Raw genomic sequence first — 20221 nt, 5'->3', positions numbered from 1 at the left:
AGTTCTCTAATTTTCCATGTGATTTCTTCTTTAACTAATGGTTAGGTAGAAGTGTATAACTTAATTCCTCATATTTGTAAATTTCTCAAAATTTATATTGTTGATTTCTAATTTAATTCTATTGTGGTCAAAGAACATATTTTGCATTATTTCCGTCCTTTACTGTGTCTAAAGGCTTGCTTGATGGACTAATTTATGGTCTATTCTGGAGAATGTTCCATGAGCTCTTGAGAAGAATATGTACTGTGATGTTTTAGGTGAAGTATTCTATACTTGTTAGGTCTTCTTTGTTTATAGCATTGTTCAAATCTTCTTTACACTTCCTGACCTTCTAACAAAGGTTCTATCCATTATATTTAGCAGGATATTGATGTTTCCAACTATTATTGTTTGAATTTTCTATTTCTACCTTCAGTTCTGTCAGTTTTTGCTTCATCTATTTTAGGGTTCTGTTGTTACATTTATGCACATTTATAATTCTTATATCTTCTCGATTAATTGACCTATTTATCATCCTAAAATGTGCAGATTTTGCTTTAGTCACAGTTGTTGTCTGAAAGTCTATTTTGTATGATATTTATATAGTCACGCCAGCTATCTTGCAGTTACGGTCTGAGTGGTATTTCTTTTTCTATCCTTTTACTTTCAACCTATTGGTATCAGGTCTAAAGTACATTTCCTCTAGACAACATAGAGTTGGATATTTTTGTTTCTCATCCAGCCAGTCTCTGCTTTTAATTAGATTGTAAATATTATTATTGATACAGTTGGAATCACATCAATTATTTTGATTTTATTTTTCTTTCTGTCTCATGACTATTTCATTCCTCTAGTCCTCTTTTGATACCACCTTTAAAGTAAATATTTTCTAGTGTATCATTTAATTTATTTAAGTATTTTAAACTCTTTTTTTTCTCAGTGGTTTCTCAGTAGTTGCTCTAGAGGTTATAATACACAGCATAAGCTATCAGAACCTACTTCATATTTATACTCACTGAATTCCATAATATATAGAAACTTTACTCCTATAGAGTTCTATTTCCTCCCCCATCCACTTTGTGCTATTATTTTTAAGACATGTTAATATATTACTATATATACTTTCACAGTCTAGAATAGTTGCCCCATGAGTTCTTTCATGGTGCATTTAGTCAAAAGAGAACAGATTCAGTATGCTTACTTTATCTTCTTCAGGATCAGAACCCTCCTCCTTTTTTAAGGGAAGCTCTGTACCACAGCAAACTAGTCATATATGTTTAATTTTGGTATATATGGTGTATATATGTGTCTTTTAAAAACTGTTTTCTGGGGCTTCCCTGGTGGCGCAGTGGTTGAGAGTCCGCCTGCCGATGCAGGGGACACGGGTTCGTGCCCCGGTCCGGGAGGATCCCACATGCCGCGGAGCGGCTAGGCCCGTGAGCCATGGTCGCTGAGCCTGCGCGTCCGGAGCCTGTGCTCTGCAGCGGGAGAGGCCACAGCAGTGAGAGGCCCACATACCGCAAAAAAAAAAAAAAAAAAAAAACAAAAAAACTGTTTTCTGTAGATAATTAAGTTCCGTAATTAAAATTTTTTTAAAGAAAAAATAAAGAATAGGACAAAAGGGAAATTAACAGGAAGCAGAGAAACACATAAAGTTTGGTAGCAAGAGAGAGAAAGATGATGAAGAGGGAGAAATTATGAAACCATGCTCCATAGGATTAATGGAAGCTGGTGTTTAACAGAAATCATTGAATGCGTCTAACAGAGCAGCAGATAAGGGAACAGTTTCTTAGAAAACCCTCTGCTTGTAACCTGCCTTTACTGATTAAGCCTACTTCTTTTGTATTTTTTCCCCTTTCTCTAAATACAAACCCTCCAAACTTCATGAACCCTACATAATTTATCATCAGACTTCTAACCACCCCTATAGATAATACTTCTGATGTATGAGTCACTGTAGTAATGGGGGCTTAAGTTGTTTTCCAAAAATTTGGAGTCAGCTCCTGCCCAATACACCTGGCTAAGACTAGTTGAGCCCACTGACCCTAAAGCTGGGCCTGCACAGAAATGAGTTACTTCATCTTTCCCCAATCTCCAATCACCTTTCCAAATGCCTGAGACCACTCTGCTTCTTTATATCATAAATATCTCAAGCCTCTGGCCTTTGGAGATGCATATCTGAGATTTATTCTCCTGTGTCCTCACTTGGCTACCTCACAAATAACACTTTCTCTGTTGCAAACGTCAGTGACTCAGTGTTTGGCTTGTTGTTCTACGGGCAAATAAACCTGGTTTGGTTACATATTTGGTGAGCAAACCAGGAGATAACTCCAGACAGTCCTTTTGCCCATGGTTCTTCAGCCCCTTACCAGTATTGATAGCCCGTGGATGAGTCCAAACAGCTGCCTGGTAGACACTCCACAGGATTTCCCCCAGACCCAAAAAGATCAGTGTTTTCAAGTCACTTAGGCATATCCCAAACAACTCAATAATATTTTTAGGAATAAAAAGTATCTAGCATCCAAGAAGTTAAGACACAGTACTTGGCATCCATCAAAAATTAGGTAAGTAAAGTTATAGGAAAATAAAATCCATGATAAGGAGAGAAACTATTAATGAAGAAAAAGATAAACTAAATAGCCCTATATCTATTACATGAAATAAATTTATAGTTAAACATTCTCCCACAAAGAAAACTACAGGTATCTTCACTGAAAATTTTACCAAATATTTAAGGAAGACATATTACCCATTTTACGCCAACTCCTTCAGGAATAGAAGAGGAAAAAAATGTTTCCTAACATTCTATGTGGGCACCATTTTTCTGATCATGGAATTACATGTTCCAAGACATCATATGTTTAATTGCAAATTAATGCCATGATTGTAAATGAGATTCATGTTCCAGTATACTTTCTTGCTAGTATGTAAAGATAAAGGAAAACTCCCATTTTCTTCTTCATATTTTTATTTTCCTCACCAGTCATCTCATGAAATCCACTTAAAATTTTGTCACTTTAATGTAGAAATCTTTTTCATGTGCTTCTCTCGAGAAATTTTTGCTGGAAAAACAAAACAGAAAAAACCAAATCAACCAACGAGTTAGCAAATAAAAACACACATTAAAAAATAGAAAATAATAAAAGTAAGTTTGGATGCCATCCGTGCACAAGTACAAACTGATCCTTAACCATCAGCTTTTTATAATCCAGTAAAATCCGTGAGAGATTGACACATCCTGCAAAAGGCTCTGCTGACTGTGCAGACCCAAGAAAGCAGTTAGAAAGTGCTACTCTCACTTGGTCTTTTTAGACCTCTGACCAAAGACACCTTTGGAAAGTCAAGGGGTGAGCTGAAAATCTTAGCCCCATTTGTTATGCAGTGAAATGTGTCCCTTCAAAAATTCATATGCTGGGGCTTCCTAGGTGGCGCAGTGGTTGGGAGTCCGCCTGCCGATGCAGGGGACGCGGGTTCGTGCCCTTGTCCGGGAAGATCCCACATGCCGCGGAGTGGGTGGGCCCGTGAGCCATGGCTGCTGAGCCTGCGCGTCCGGAGCCTGTGCTCCGCAACGGGAGAGGCCACAACAGTGAGAGGCCCGCGTACCGCAAAAAAAAAAAAAAAAATTCATATGCTGAAGCCTTAACTCTCAGTATCTCAGAATATGAGATTGCCATATTTAGAAACATGGTTCTTGCAGATATAATTAATTAAGATGAAGTCATACTGGAGTAGGTTGGGCCCCTAAACCAATTTGATTGGTGTCATTATACAAAGGGGATATTTGGATGTAGAGACATGCCAGGGAGATGCCATGTGGAGATTGGAGTTAAGCTGCCACAAGCCAAGGAACTACCAGAAACCAGGACAGACCTGGAACAGACCCTTCTCTAGAGCCTTCAGAGGGAGCATGGCCCTGCCAACAACTTCAGCTCAGACTTCCAGGCTCCAGAACTGTGAGACAATACATTTCTGTTGTTTAATTCACTCAGTTTGTGGAACTTTATTATTGAGGCCCTAGGTTACGAAGATAGCATATTTCTCATATTAAAAGACTTTTACTAGTTTCTTTTTTCCCCTATCCTTGATACTTTCCATTACTTGTAGTGACAAAATTTGCCTGAATCTTACAAGCACCTACACAAGATTTATTTCTTTATTATCTTTTCAAAGAGAGTCTTTATATTTTTTCTTTAAAAAATTTTTTTAGCATCTTTAATGGAGTATAATTGCTTTACAATGGTGTGTTAGTTTCTGCTGTAGGACAAAGTGAATCAGCTATATATACACATATATCCCCATATCTCCTCCCTCTTGTGTCTCCCTCTCACCCTCCCTATCCCATCTCTTTAGGTGGTCACAAAGCACCGAGCTGATCTTCCTGTGCTGTGTGGCTACTTCCCACTAGCTATCTATTTAACATTTGGTAGTGTATACATGTCCATGCCACTCTCTCACTTCGTCCCAGCTTACCCTTCCCCCTTCCCGTGTCCTCAAGTCCATTTTCTACATCTGCATCTTTGTTCCTGTCCTGCCCCTAGGTTCTTCAGAACCTTTTTTTTTTTTAGATTTCATATACATGTGTTAGCGTACGGTATTTGTTTTCCTCTTTCTGACTTACTTAACTCTGTGTGACAGACTCTAGGTCCATCCACCTCACTACAAATAACTCAATTTCATTTCTTTTTATAGCTGAGTAATATTCCATTGTATATATGTGACACATCTTCTTTATCCATTCATCTGTCGATGGACACTTAGGTGGCTTCCATGTCCTGGCTATTGTAAACAGTGCTGCAATGAACATTGTGGTACATGACTCTTTGAATTATGGTGTTCTCAGAGTATATGCCCAGTAGTGGGATTGCTGGGTCATATGGTAGCTCTATTTTTAGTTTTTTAAGGAACCTCCAGACTGTTCTCCATAGTGGCTGTATCAATTTACATTCCCACCAACAGTGCAGGAGGGTTCCCTTTTCTCCACACCCTCTCCAGCATTTGTTGTTTGTAGATTTTCAGAATGGCCATCATCAAAGAGTCTGTAACTCAGCATGATCTTCCTAACATTGTTCCTTCACTGGTCATCCCATTTCTTTTCCCTTTATATCCCCTGCTCTTAAGGATCTGAGGATCATGAAATACTATCATAAGGGCAGGTAGGATATGCCCTCACAGTAGAGCTAATTACTGTCTCTTCAGCACTAAAACTACCAATGAGAACAGGGCAGAGAGGAATCTCTGCAGTCTAGACTGGGACTCACAATGGTTAGAAATGACCTTGCCACTTGTGAAGGCCATGGCCCAAGATGGAAGTATCCCAGCAGGCTCAGCCTTTCCCGTGATCTAAGGGACCCACCCTGTGTTTTGTCTTTCTCACTCACAGATCCAAAGCACACAGTCTCTCCCAGGGGATGGCTAGAAGCATTACTCACTTATTTTCCACATCCTGGATGGTGTCAAGCAGAGGCAGATTTCTGGTTTCAGGTTGGAAAGGGACAACAAGACTCGCAATAATGGGACATACTCCATAGATGATCCAGGGCAGAGTGGGTAGATACACCACCAGGGTCATCAAGAGGGGAGCCAGTGCTGACCCACACCTACTAGCCATTACATCTAATCCCAAAGCTTTTGCCCTGAAAGATAAACAAGAATACATAATAATCCAGTAAAAATCCACACATGTAACTTATGATCTATTATTTTGATGTGATTATGGAACACACTAAAACACAATTATTACATATGTGGGCTTTACGAAACACTTGTTTTTGTGATTTGCTCTGTGATTTTCTAGCTGTCTTTGAAAGAGTCAAAATGTGTTAAGACCCATTTTCATCATTTTAATAAAAACAGATGTATTGAAGTACTGCTTAGCACGGTACATGGCACCAAGTCAGCTTTTCTGATAAACTTTGGTGATAATTGTTTTTTAGTATATTGTTACTATTACTATTACAAATAATTGCTTTATAATTAACATTTCTTATTATGTTATTCCACAATAAGCATCAATTAGCTGGGAAAGTCCTATTTTTTTGGCCCTGGAGGGATATTCAAAGTTCTTTGTTTTTGATTTTTCATTTTCTATTCTAGTAGTACAGTTTACAGTTATTAGATGATAAACAATAAAAAGTCACTTTTTAGAAAATCCATATCCAGAGTCAACCTCAAGTACACAGTAATTAACGTTAAATCCACTTTTTTTGTTTGTTTTTATCTTCTAATATGTTTGGTGCTTTATATTTCTGTTTTACACTCATAATTGGAACTTACAAATGGGCAACTACTACCTTATTATTAGTGGAATTAGAACATTTTCCTGGTCCCTTTCCTAAATCACAAATTATATTAAACTACTGGACACTATATATCAATCTTTACTCAGGCGTTGGAAGGATATAAAAAATCCTCATACCTGAGGAGAGTGGGGATGAGTTCATTACAGTGGACAGAATAACTGGTGATAGAAGCGGCACCACAGCTGATTCCCACACTTGCCAAAGTCACACACAGGGTCTGCATTTCTAGAGAGAGGAAGACCAGTGAGATTAAGAAAGCTGTGTTGGGCTTCCCTGGTGGCGCAGTGGTTGAGAACCTGCCTGCCAATGCAGGGGACACGGGTTCGAGCCCTGGTCTGGGAAGATCCCACATGCCGCAGAGCAACTGGGCCCGTGAGCCACAGCTACTGAGCCTGCGCGTCTGGAGCCTGTGCTCCGCAACAAGAGAGGCTGCGATAGTGAGAGGTCCGCGCACCGCGATGAAGAGTGGCCCCCGCTCGCCACAACTAGAGAAAGCCCTCGGACAGAAACGAAGACCCAACGCAGCCAAAAATAAATAAATAAAATTTAAAAAAAAAAAAAAAAAAGAAAGCTGTGTTAAAGGAATCAGCAACCACCAAATTTATTCAGGACAAACAACTCTACAGGTTATTTGTATGTTTGAAATAGATTGTAGAAAATATTACAGTAGCAGGATCATGGAGTCTTTTATAAACTGAGAAAGATAAAGTTATCAACAGAGGTTGTAAAATGTACATAAAATTATCTCGGTTAATTGTAGCAAATCTCTCTGTATATCTGAGATTTGCCAGAGAAGAAGAAGAAAAGGTGAGTGTGGCAGAAATTTGCTTTTAGTTATTCTGTCCAGTACTTGCTCTATGCTTATTATAGAAGGTAGGACTGTCATGTGGACAATTACTGTGTCTAAGCCTCAGCTTTAACCTTGAGGACTTTACAATTAAAGAGCAGAATTTAAAGTGACCAGTCATCCTGGTTTTCGTGGGAATTAGGAGGTTTTAGCAATGTGAGATTTTCATTAATAAAACCTGGAAAGTCCCAGACAAACCTCAATGAGTCAGTCAACCTAGTGTAGATACAGCATTGCCATGGGGTGAGTATGGTACAAGAGAGTAACAGAAGGACAGGGCTCTTCTGTTAGTGGACAGGCTGAAGAGAAGCTGGATCTACATCAATGTTAGACATGAGGAACCAAGAATGGAAACTTCTATTTGGAAAAAAAGAATTTGGAACCACTAAAAAAAAATTCAGAGAAACAGTTTTCTGCACAGTATAAAAAGAAATCTAATTATAGCTTTATAATATTGGAAAGAACTCTCGTGTAAGGGAGTAAGCCTGCATCATTAATGATATTCTAAAGAGCAGAGTCCACCCACCTGTAATGCTGTGAAGCATATTCTTGCATTGGGAGATGGTAAAGCATAGAGCTCACTAAGGTTCTACTAATCATTACATATCATTTTTCTATTAACTTGTAAAGTAATCTAACAGGGAATGGACAAGGATTTTTTTAATACCTATTTTAATTAATTTATTTATTTTTGGCTGTGTTGGGTCTTCGTTTCTGTGCGAGGGCTTTCTCTAGTTGCGGCAAGCGGGGGCCACTCTTCATCGCGGTGCGCGGGCCTCTCACTATCGCAGCCTCTCTTGTTGCGGAGCACAGGCTCCAGACGCGCAGGCTCAGTAGTTGTGGCTCACGGGCCTAGTGGGATGTGGGATTTCCCAGATCAGGGCTCGAACCCGTGTCCCCTGCATTGGCAGGCAGATTCTCAACCACTGCGCCACCAGGGAAGCCCCGGACAAGGATTTTAATCTGCTTAAATTCTATTCCTACTGTTCACTCCTTCATTCCTTGAAAAAGGGGGATTTTTTTCATTTTCATTTTTTCATTTTCTGGGAGACTCTCATGAGCAAGAGCTGCAGTCATGGTGACTTAACACCACACTCATATGTGGGTATGTAGAGACGGGGAAGTGACTAGTCATCAAAGCTGGTAATGAAGAACCCAAACAGAGGGAGGGACCATGCTGTGTCCTCACCTGGGGGATCATTGCAAGGCCTCACCCCTCCATGTTTGTTATTTGAAGTGTGAATGGACAAAAGGCAGGTAAACAATTGCTGTCCTAGAGAAATAATCTGGGATAAATTGTACCAGTTTAAGACACTTCACAATGTGATGAGATGAACATATGCCTGATTTGCCCCTCGCTGACCTTTGGTTTTTTTCCCAAAAAATTTTTAGCAGAATTTCTCATAAACCATCAGATTGGTTTGGGGGAATACTTAGCACATAACTGGTACCTCTTTTTTTTTTTTTTCGGTACACGGGCCTCTCACTGTTGTGGCCTCTCCTGTTGCGGAGCACAGGCTCCAGACGCGCAGGCTCAGCGGCCATGGCTCACGGGCGTAGCTGCTCCGCGACATGTGGGATCTTCCCGGACCGGGGCACGCACCCGTGTCCCCTGCAGCGGCAGGCTGACTCTCAACCACTGCGCCACCAGGGAAGCCTCTGGTACCTCTTTTTAAACCTGACTTCAGACAAGTGTGACCAATACAATCCCTGAAGGGTGGGAAAAAGAGACTTTTTTCCCCAAAGTCCAGTCTTCTCTCACCTTGGGGCACAAACGTGTTGGTCAAAATGGAAAGTCCCACCAGGAACATGAAAAGCATCTGGGTTGGTCGACGGCCCATATAATTCAATACTAGAAGTGCAAGACATCGGGCTAAGGCAGTGAGAACTCCAAAGATTACCTGGAACAGGAAAATATTGCTCCCAAAGTGCTGTAGATTGATAAAGATGCCAAAAACGGGTATTGTGCTTGCAAATCTGTAGTGAACAAAAGAGGAAAGACACAAGCTGTAAGATTTAGAGCCAACATGTTGCAGTCGATTATTATATTGACCCAGGCAGCCAATGATCAATGTTTAACAATTAAGGTGTAGTCTGATTTGTATAACACTTCCTTTTAGGGTGATGAAGTTACCATTAAAATAACATGGTTATAAAGGAAAATGATATTCCTTTTGTCCTTCTTTTTTTTGAGTCCCTAAGCATAGAGTTAGCAGTGACGGGCAAACATAACCTGACTCAATCACCAAACTGGATGGTACAGAGAATTTGAATATATAAGCATTAAAACTTAAAATTTAGGGAAATCATTTCTTTTTGAGAGTTGTCTGTATGCTGTGAGTCCTCCCTCTATTCCGCCAACCCCAATACTGTAAAGCATTTCCCTTTTCTCAGCTAGTGACTGAAACTGCAAAGAAACTACCTGTGTCCCCTTGACTGGGAGCATAGTATCCTGGTTTCAAACACAGTTCTGGGAAATTTAAAGTTCATATCAGAGTTCTTGGGGCTAAAAGAAAATGTAAGAATTCAGGAAAGCAAACATATACCAACTGTACCATCAGAAATGGAATCAAAGATTCCCACTGAGGATCTACCTTCTACCCAAAGAGCATCTAAGGGAAAGGAGCCCACATAAAAGATCTATTTCACCCAGAGAGAGACAGATTTAGGTATTGCAATAGAAGAAACCATCACACTAAACAGACATTTCTCCAAAGAAGATATACAGACTGCCAACAAACACATGAAAGAATGCTCAACATCGTTAATCATTAGAGAAATGCAAATCAAAACTACAATGAGAAAAAAAAAAAAAAAAAACTACAATGAGGTATCATCTCACACCAGTCAGAATGGCCATCATCAAAAAATCTACAAACAAACAAAAAAAAAAAATCTACAAACAATAAATGCTGGAGAGGGTGTGGAGAAAAGGGAACCCTCTTGCACTGTTGGTGAGAATGTAAATTGATACAGCCACTGTGGAGAACAGTATGGAGGTTCCTTAGAAAACTACAAATAGAACTACCATATGACCCAGCAATCCCACTACTGGGCATATACCCTGAGAAAACCACAATTCAAAAATAGTCATGTACCAAAACATTCACTGCAGTTCTATTTACAATATCCAGGACATGGAAGCAACCTAAGTGTCCATCAACAGATGAATGGATAAAGAAGATGTGGCACATATACACAATGGAATATTACTCAGCCATAAAAAGGAACAAAACTGAGTTATTTGTAGTGAGGTGGATGGATCTAGAGACTGTCATACAGAGTGAAGTAAGTCAGAAAGAGAGAAACAAATACCATATGCTAACACATATATATGGAATGTAAAAAAAGAAAAAGAAAAAAAAAGGTCAAAAGAACCTAGGGACAAGACAGGAATAAAGATGCAGACCTACTAGAGAGTGGACTTGAGGATATGGGGAGGGGGAAAGGTAAGCTGGGACAAAGTGAAAGAGTGGCATGGACAGATATACACTACCAAACGTAAAATAGATAGCTAGTGGGAAGCAGCCGCATAGCACAGGGAGATCAGCTTGGTGCTTTGTGACCACCTAGAGGGGTGGGATAAGGAGGGTGGAAGGGAGGGAGATGCAAGAGGGAAGAGCTATGGGAACATATGTATATGTATAACTGATTCACTTTGTTATAAAGCAGAAACTAACACACCATTGTAAAGCAATTATACTCCAATAAAGATGTTTAAAAAGAAAATAGAAGAAACCATCACAGAACACAGCAATTGCAAACAGGTCTTCTCTTTATCATTGTATGTACTTTTTTCCTTCCACTCTGATTATCTAGAATTCAGAAACGTACGTCTGTGTCCTAGTGGATATGAAAAGGTCAAAAAGCACAATGTAGTTAAATGAATACGCAGTCTACTAGGATATGTCCGGGAAGGATAAATTATACTATTCAGTAGTCACTTTCTTAAGCTTGGCAGTGGGTGTTTATCGTCCTGTGTGCTTTTCGTCCATGTGTGTAAATCTTCAAAAATTCAGAATTTAAAATTTCTCCTCCTGACGATACCAAAGTAAATACTTATATCCCCTCAAGAGATAGAGCGCGACTTTAACAGAAGCCCTTGTGCTAACACACAAAAAAACTGTATCCAAATTGGAAAGAAATAAAAGTCCATCAGTATTGAAGTACATAAAGAAGTTGTCGTGTATTCATCCAATGGAGACTAAAGCACTAGGGAGGAGAACAACCTACTGTCACGCAACAGAATGGATGAATCTTCATGAATGGGCATGAGGAGAGACGGCCTGTCACAGAACCCTTCTATCATTTATATTATGTGAAGGTCAAGGTCAGGCAACACTCATCTCCAGTGAAGGAGATCAGAACCACTGTTAGGTTTTATTTGGCACGGGAGAGGGCGGTGAGCAGAGAACAGAGTCGGGCAAAGGTGTGGAGGCGGTGAATATTGCTGAACCAGAGAGCTGAGGGGAAGTCTTGGGGAATTAGGATTTTCTATCTTGATCTGTGTGTTGGCTACCTTTTTACATACTGACATATTCATTGCTTTGTAGATATTTCTGACCTCTTCATGTTTCTGTTTGCAACGTTTGCTGCAATTAAAATTGAAAGAAAAATGCAGAAAATTGAGTGCCCAAATCTGTACTGTGATGGAAGTTCTCAACATCAATCTCCAGAGAAAAGACTGATAGTGTGATATGACTAACTAACTTTTCATCATATAATCAGTTTCATGTGAGTGTTATTTGGTGTGATTTCCTCATTTTTTCTCCAAATCAGCGCCTCCCTCTCACAGCACTGTTAAGACCTATGAAATACCTAGATTCATGTCCCCACTCTTTGAATGTCGTCATGCACTGCATGGCGCCCACCTCACACAGAGCAGGAGACAGATCCTCTTACGCAGGTTGGGTGTGCGGAACAAGTCAAATACAGTGGTTTTGGTCTGTGCGGCCTCCAGCTCCTCCTGCATGGTCGCTCTCAAACCCTTCAAGAAGGACAAACGTGTCATTTGCCAACACAGTGCCAGGTATCGCGATGAGCACTGGCGCCCGATAGGAGAGGAGAGATGTGTTCCCTTTCTCTATAACACAACATATTACACATGCAATCACAGGAGTGAACATGGTATGAAGAAGGATGCAGGGAGTTAAGGGAGACTCCAGGAAATTAAACGGCAACAATGATATTTTGAAAATGAGGCCACAGAGGTGGGCAGGGCACCCAGAAGAGTACATAGGGTATAGAGTCAGATCAGGAACTGAGCTATAGGAAGAAGTTCTGTACAGTGCTCACAGCTTCTTTTCTATGAGATGGCCATGAAAGACCAGGGAATTTGCATTCTCAACTAGCTGCCCTTGTTAGAAAAGCAGTTTGTCTATAATAAGGAGAAGGCACGTGTCAATTTGTATCTTCTCTCCAACCCAATAACCACCTTCCCCTTCCTGCTCACCTCCATGTTCAGGGCTGCTTCAGCATTCTTTATTCCATTTCTGTGTGCAACTTTTTTAAGTTCCTTTAAGCCCTTGTCTGGTTTATTGGTGATAATCAGCCACCGAGCAGATTCCACCAGCCACCTGATGAAAGAAGGGCACACTCGTGTGGTCAGCTATCTCTTGCTTATTTGTCCTATGGTTAATTACAACATACGCTTTTTGCCTTCCATCCAATATCCACCACCAACTGAAGTGGTGGATATTAGATGGAAGGCAAAAAATGTACTACATGCATAGGATCACAGACCTTGTTTTCAAATTGCCCCTCTGCTTATTCACCAGGAGATTTTCCAAGAGGCTTATGAAGCTTAAGTTTGAGAGCCCCTCACTTGCATAATTCCCTTCCAAAGCTTAGCATGAGATCTGGCAAATTTGTGCCATAGTATATATTCTATATATAGTATATATAATGTATATTATATATATATTATTATATATAGTGTATATAATGTATATTATTTTGAAAAAAGAAGTCCCCAAATTATGTAAACTTTTAGGCCAATAAATATTGCGAATACTCCTGCCACTACCAGAAGTGTTGGTAACTAACTACATAAATGAGTCACTTATTTACATCTGCTTTAGTTTTCTTATAACTAAATGGAAACAATAAGCACATCTTCCTTGTTATGAGAATAGAATGACTTAGCAGATGAGTCTGACATGGATTACACTCTTCTTTCTCTCTGTACTCATCTCACTGTATAAATCCTGTAGTCATCTTTCTGCGATCTACTAAAGCTAATTCTCCCTAGAGTGGTTTTAAGTGTAGGGATGGAATTATCCATAAATAAATATTTGTTAAAATTATTTAAGGGAAGAGGGAGTGTTGAACACGTAACGTAAGTCATCCAATCTGCGTGTCATTTTCACTTCTGGAGAAATTCTGTTGCTATTTTGTTAAATTGCTCTATGAATAAATTTTCTGCCTCTTCCTTTATCCAATTGCATCTGCAACATAGAAAATCATGGAAAACTTTATTGTACCTTATTCATTCCAAAGCCAAAAAATTGAAGGTATATCTTCAAGTCTATAAGAAAAATAATATTGGAATAACTCAAGGACCACAATACTGGGTAAGACTTAGGAAGAAAATGGCAGAAAATACCTCGAGCTCCCTGGAAGGAAGATCACTGTTACTCCCTATTCTACTTCTCAAATCTCAAATTGATCAGAGTGAACAGATGAGAAATGCTGGTTTAGGTCAAAACAACAGGAAATGGTCCAGGGAATAAGAAAATCAGTACATCCCAATTCAATATGCATTTTCATCCTAGGTTCCCTTAAGTGGAGTGAGAGAGAGGCTCATACCTTGAGGAGAAAAAGAAGACAAAGAATGGTATAGACACCACCAGCTGCAGGGTATGCCAGTCTCGAAAGACAAAAGCCAGTCCTCCCAGCATTATCTGTCCAATACTAATGGCACAGGTTATCAATGTTATTACCATGGCTTTTGACTGGGACCTTGTCCACTCTACAACTGAAAGAAAACCCAGTTGGGATATTAATGTCACGTGAGGGTGAAATTTCAAGGTTAAATTCAAGGCTTGGAAAATCAAGAAAATCAAAACTGTTGACTTACTGAGCATCCAGTTATTTGTTATGATGACCACAGCAGAACAACCTGACCAGAAGCGTAGTGAGCAGTAAATGAGGAAGGTGGGAGCAAAGGCTGCACAGGTCCCAGAGATGGCGAGCTGGAGCAAACACCACCTGAGAATCAACTTTCTCCCAAACCTAAGAAACAGAGAGGCAGGTTAGATTATGGGAGCAATGATAATTTGTGGTAAAAAAAAAATTAAGAAAACAAAGCATACATTGAAATTTAGACAATGTTTTAGCAAGTGATTCTTTGTACCTGAAACCTTGAGTAAACAAGAGCTAAATCAACAACGGAAATCGCTTCATATTAACACTCTGGTTTACAGACTAACATGACTAAAACTTCATCATCCAATCCCCAGGAGGACTCTGACAGGAAGTGATACCATACGAAAGAAACTACAATGTTGGAAATTGGAATATATCATGAGCATTCATTGTACTAACATATGTATTTACCATAGTGGAGAGTCTGTATAGTGAGCTAAAAGTGTACTTTGGTCTCTAGCACCAGACAGGTGAAGATGCAACTGATACAAATGATCAGTGAAGGAATGCATCAAAGTTGTTGAAGATTTATGTAAGAGTCACTCTTTGTTGAATCTGTATTTATAAACCTCAAGTAATGTGCTTTCCTAGAATAGAATATAGGAGCGCCATAACCCAGACAGTGACTATTATATCAACCTCTCACAGGAAAGAATTATGTAAAATGGAGAATGAAGAGAAAAAGAATGTGAAAGACAAATAAGGAAAAGTGAATTTTGTCTTTCATTGGGCATCAAGAAAAGAGGGTCTTAGTAGAGACAACGTGGACTAAACGAGATGTGGTAATGTAAATATAAGCCCATTGTCTGTAATAAAAACAGACAGTGTTTGGTATTAGGAATTCCTCTGCAATATTTTAAAATAGAATCAGATAATTTCCCCCCAAACAGAAAATGGGATACATAAGAACAAACACAACACCAAATAATCATGTTCATAATCACTATCATCATCAAGAAAATAATCTAGAAAGCAAAAAATGAAATGGTAGATGGAAAGAAAATCCCAAAACAATCACATCAAACTAATTGCTAATGACCTAAACACTCCATCGAATGATAGAGATTACCAGAGTGAGTTAAAAAACAGATGTACTGGGCCTCCCTGGTGGCGCAGTGGTTGAGAGTCCGCCTGCCGAGGCAGGGGACACGGGTTCGTGCCCCGGTCCGGGAAGATCCCACGTCCCGCGGAGCGGCTGGGCCTGTGAGCCATGGCCACTGAGCCTGCGCGCCCGGAGCCTGTGCTCCGCAACGGGAGGGGCCACAGCAGTGAGAGGACCGCGTACCGCAAAAAAAAACAAAACAAAACAGATGTACTTTTTAAAACATCTTTATTGGAGTATAATTGCTTTACAATGTTGTGTTAGTTTCTGCTGTATCACAAAGTGAATTAGCTATATGGATACATATATCCCCATAAACCCTCCCTCTTGCATCTCCCTGCCATGCTCCCTATACCAGCCCTCTAGGTGATCACAAAGCACTGAGCTGATCTGCCCATGGGATGCAACCGCTTCCCACTATTTATTTTACATTTGGTAGTGTATATATGTCCTTTCCACTCTCTCACTTCTTCCCAGCTTACCCTTCCCCCTCCCCGTGTCCTCAAGTCCATTTTCTACGTCTGTGTCTTTATTCCTGTCCTTCCCCTAGGTTCTTCAGAATGATTTTTTTTTTTAGCTTCCATATATATGTGTTAGCATATGGTATTTGTTTTTCTCTTTCTGACTTACTTCAGTCTGTATAACAGACGCTAGGTCCATCCACCTCACTACAAATAACTCCATTTCGTTTCTTTTTATGGCTGAGTAATATTCCATTGTATGTATGTGCAACATCTTCTTTATCCATTCATCTGTCGATGGACACTTAGGTTGCTTCCATGTCCTGGATATTGTAAATAGTGCTGCAATGAACATCGTGGTACATGACTCTTTTTGAATTATGGTTTTCTCAGGGTATATGCCCAGTACTGGGATTGCTGGGTCCTATGGTAGTTCTATTTTTAGTTTTTTAAGGAACCTCCAGACTGTTCTCCATAGTGGCTGTGTCAATTTACATTCCCACCAACAGTGCAAGAGTGTTCCCTTTTCCCCACACCCACACCAGCTTTTATTGTTTATAGATTTTTTGATGATGGCCATTCTGACCAGTGTGAGGTGATATGTCATTGTAGTTTTGATTTGCATTTCTCTAATGATTAATGATGTTGAGCATCCTTTCATGTGTTTGTTGGCCATCCATATGTCTTCTTTGGAGAAATGTCTATTTAGGTCTTCTGCCCATGTTTGGATTGGGTTGTTTGTTTTTTTGATATTGAGCTGGATGAGCTTCTTGTATGTTTTGGAGATTAATCCTTTGTCAGTTGCTTCATTTGCAAATATTTTCTCCCATTCTGAGGGTTGTCTTTTCGTCTTGCTTATGGTTTCCTTTGCTGTGCAAAAGCTTTTAAGTTTCATATGGTCCCACTTGTTTATTTTTGTTTTTATTTCCATTTCTCTAGGATGTGGGTCAAAAAGGATCTTGCTGTGATTTATGTCAAGCACTGTTTTTCCTGTTTTCTTCTAAGAGTTTTATAGTGTCTGCATTTACATTCAGGTCTTTAATCCATTTTGAGTTTATTTTTGTGTATGGTGTTAGGAAGTTTTAATTTCATTCTTTTACATGTAGCTGTACAGTTTTCCCAGCACTTCTTATTGAAGAGGCTGTCTTTTCTGCATTGTATATTCTTGCCTCCTTTATCAAATATAAGGTGGCCATATGTGCATGGGTTTATCTCTGAGCTTTCTATCCTGTTCCATTGATCTATATTTCTGTTTTTGTGCCAGTACAATACTGTCCTGTTTAGTGTAGCTTTGTAGTATAGTCTGAAGCCAGGCAACATGATTCCTCCAGCTCCATTTTTCTTCTCAAGATTGCTTTGGTGATTTGGGGTCTTTTGTGTTTCCATACAAATTGTGAAATTTTTTGTTCTAGTTCAGTGAAAAATGCCATTGGTAGTTTGATAGGGATTGCATTGAATCTGTAGATTGCTTTGCATAGTATAGTCATTTTCACAATGTTGATTCTTCCAATCCAAGAACATGGTATATCTCTCCATCTGTTTGTATCATCTTTAATTTCTTTCATCAGTGTCTTATAGTTTTCTGCATACAGGTCTATTGTCCCCGTAGATAGGTTTATTCCTAGGTATTTTTTTCTTTTTCTTGCAGTGGTAAATGGGAGTATTTCCTTAATTTCTCTTTCAGACTTTTCATCATTAGTGTATAGGAATGCCAGAGTTTTCTGTGCATTCATTTTGTATCATGCTACTTTACCAAATTCATTGATTAGCTCTGGTAGTTTCCTGGTAGCATCTTTAGGATTTTCTATGTATAGTATCAGGTCATCTGCAAACAGTGAGTTTGCTTCTTCTTTTCCAATTTGGATTCCTTTTATTTCTTTGTCGTTTCTGATTGCTGTGGCTAAAACTTCCAAAACTATGTTGAATAATAGTGGTGAGAGTGAGCATCCTTGTCTTGTTCCTGATTTTAGGGGAAATGGTTTCAGTTTTTCACCATTGAGAATGATGTTGGCTGTGGGTTTTTCATATATGACCTTTATTATGTTGAGATAAGTTCCCTCCCCGCTTACTCTCTGGAGGTTTTTTTTGATCATAAATCAGTGTTGAATTTTGTCAAAAGCTTTTTCTGCATCTATTGAGATGATCATATGGTTTTTCTCCTTCAATTTGTTAATATGGTGTATCACGTTGATTGATTTGTGTATATTGAAGAATCCTTAGATTCCTGGGGTAAACTCCACTTGATCATGGTGTATGATCCTTTTAATGTGCTGTTGGATTCTGCTTGCTAATATTTTGTTGAAGATTTTTGCATGTTTGTTCATCAGTGATATTGGCCTGTAGTGGTCTTTCTTTGTGACATCTTTGTCTGGTTTTGGTATCAGGGTGATTGTGGCCTCGTTGAATAAGTTTGGGAGTGTTCCCCTCTTTGCTACATTTTGGAAGATTTTGAGAGGGATACGTGTTAGCTCTTCTCTAAATGTTTGATAGAATTCACCTGTGAACCCATCTTGTCATGGGCTTTTATTTGTTGGAAGATTTTAAATCACAGTTTCAATTTCAATGCTTGTCATTGGTCTGTTTATATTTTCTATTTCTTCCTGGTTCAGTCTCTGAAGGTTGTGATTTTCTAAGAATTTTTCCATTTCTTCCAGGTTTTCCATTTTATTGGCATATGGTTTCTTGTAGTGATCAAAAAGGTGATGTACTTTTATACTGCCCACCGTAGTACTTAAAATATTGTCAGTTGAAAGATGGACCTAGAGTCTGTCATACAGAGTGAAGTAAGTCAGAATGAGAAAAAAAAATACCGTATGCTAACACACTTATATGGAATCTAAAAAAACCAAAAAACGGTACTGATGAACCTAGTGGCAGGGCAGGAATAAAGATGCAGACGTAGAGAAAGGACTTGAGGACACAGACGGATGAAGGGAAAGCTGGGACGAAGCGAGAGAGTAGCATTGACATATATACACTACCAAATGTAAAATGGATGGCTAGTGGGAAGCTGCTGCATAGCACGGGGAGATCAGCTCGATGCTTTGTGAGGACCTAGAGGGGTGGGATAGGGAGGGTGGGAGGGAGGGGATATGGGGTTATATGTATACATATAGCTGATTCACCCTTTTATACAGCAGAAACTAACACAACATTGTAAAGCAATTATACTCCAATAAAGAGGTAAAAAAATGTAAATTGACAGAAAAAGATATAGAATTAAAATAGTAATAATAATGTGGGAGTCTTTATATTAATATCAAATAAAATAAATTTCAAAACAAAATACATTACCAGAAAAGATAACGCTGGAAATGTCAAATGTACCTTAACTTAAAACAAGTTTGAAATACATGAAACAATGTTGACAGAATTAGACACATAATTCACAATGATATTTGGAGATATATTTGAATGTTTTTAATGTCATATGATAGATACAATACTTGTCATTTTAATCTTTTCTAGATGTACAAACCTGTGATTAATTACATTCATCATGTTGTGCTACCATCGTCTTTTTTCTGAGACATTTACCTCAACACAAAGAGAAATTCTATCACCATCAAGCAGTAATTTCCCATTCACTCCTGCCCTCTTATTCTTCTGATATCACTAATCTACTTTCTGTCACCATTAATTTGCCTATTCTAGATATATTTCATATAAGTGGATGCCTACACCATTTGTTCTTTTGTGTCGGGTTTATTTCATTTAGCATAATTTTTTCAAGGTTCATTCATGTTGTACCATGTACCAGAACTTCATTCTTTTTTGCTGTATTTGATATACAGCTGTCTAAGTCCCTGTGTTTAGAGTATACACCTAGGAGTGGAATTGCTGGTTCAGATGGCAATTACATGTTTAGATTTTTGAGGATCTGTCAAACTGCTTTCCACAGTGGTTTCACCAATTTATATTCCCACCATCAATGGACAAGAGTTTCAATTTCTCCACATGCTCACCAACACTTGAAATTTCTAATTTTTTTTGAAGTACTGTTGATTTACAATATTATATTAGTTTCTGGTGTACAGCACAGTGATTCAGTATTTTTGCAGATTATATTCCATTATAAGTTATTATAAGATAATGGATATAATTCCCTGTGCTTTAAAATATATCCTTGTTGCTCTTCTGTTCTATGCACAATAGTCTTATCTATCTCTTAATATCATACCTCTAATATCTTCCTCCCCACTTCCTGCCTTTTGTAACCACTAGTTTGTTTTCTGTATCTGTAAGCCTGTTTTTTTTTTTTGCATACATTCATTGGTATTATTTTTTAAGATTCCACATATAAGTGATGTTATAGAGTATTTGTCTTTCTCTCTCTGACTTATTTCACTAGCACAATATTTTCTAGGTCCATCCACATTGCTGCAAG

The 20221-nt window shown here is 38.9% G+C and overlaps 1 protein-coding gene across 5 annotated transcripts in view; it reads right to left on the bottom strand.

Moving 5' to 3' along the window:
* Nucleotides 1–2876: 2876 nt before the first annotated feature.
* LOC116757935 (solute carrier family 22 member 10-like) overlaps nt 2877–20221 on the bottom strand; it is a 40821-nt gene continuing 23476 nt past the window's right edge. Inside the window, exons 3-10 of one of the 5 annotated variants that reach the window (XM_032640440.1) lie at nt 14204–14358; nt 13933–14101; nt 12578–12701; nt 11997–12112; nt 8888–9102; nt 6395–6503; nt 5409–5612; nt 2877–3041 (exon numbers count right to left, since the gene is read on the bottom strand). In XM_032640440.1, coding sequence (XP_032496331.1) covers nt 2981–3041; nt 5409–5612; nt 6395–6503; nt 8888–9102; nt 11997–12112; nt 12578–12701; nt 13933–14101; nt 14204–14358 — 1153 coding nt within the window. In that variant the 3' untranslated portion in view covers nt 2877–2980. Of the gene's footprint in view, nt 3042–5408; nt 5613–6394; nt 6504–8887; nt 9103–11996; nt 12113–12577; nt 12702–13932; nt 14102–14203; nt 14359–20221 lie in introns of those variants that run through there. The other 4 variants (XM_032640442.1, XM_032640443.1, XM_032640441.1 and 1 more) reach the window with 4 other exon arrangements.

Source organism: Phocoena sinus, chromosome 8 (genome assembly GCF_008692025.1).
Source record: "Phocoena sinus isolate mPhoSin1 chromosome 8, mPhoSin1.pri, whole genome shotgun sequence".
Lineage (NCBI taxonomy): Eukaryota > Metazoa > Chordata > Mammalia > Artiodactyla > Phocoenidae > Phocoena > Phocoena sinus.
Note: the sequence above shows the minus strand (reverse complement) of the source record. Positions and strands in the feature narration are given on the sequence as shown.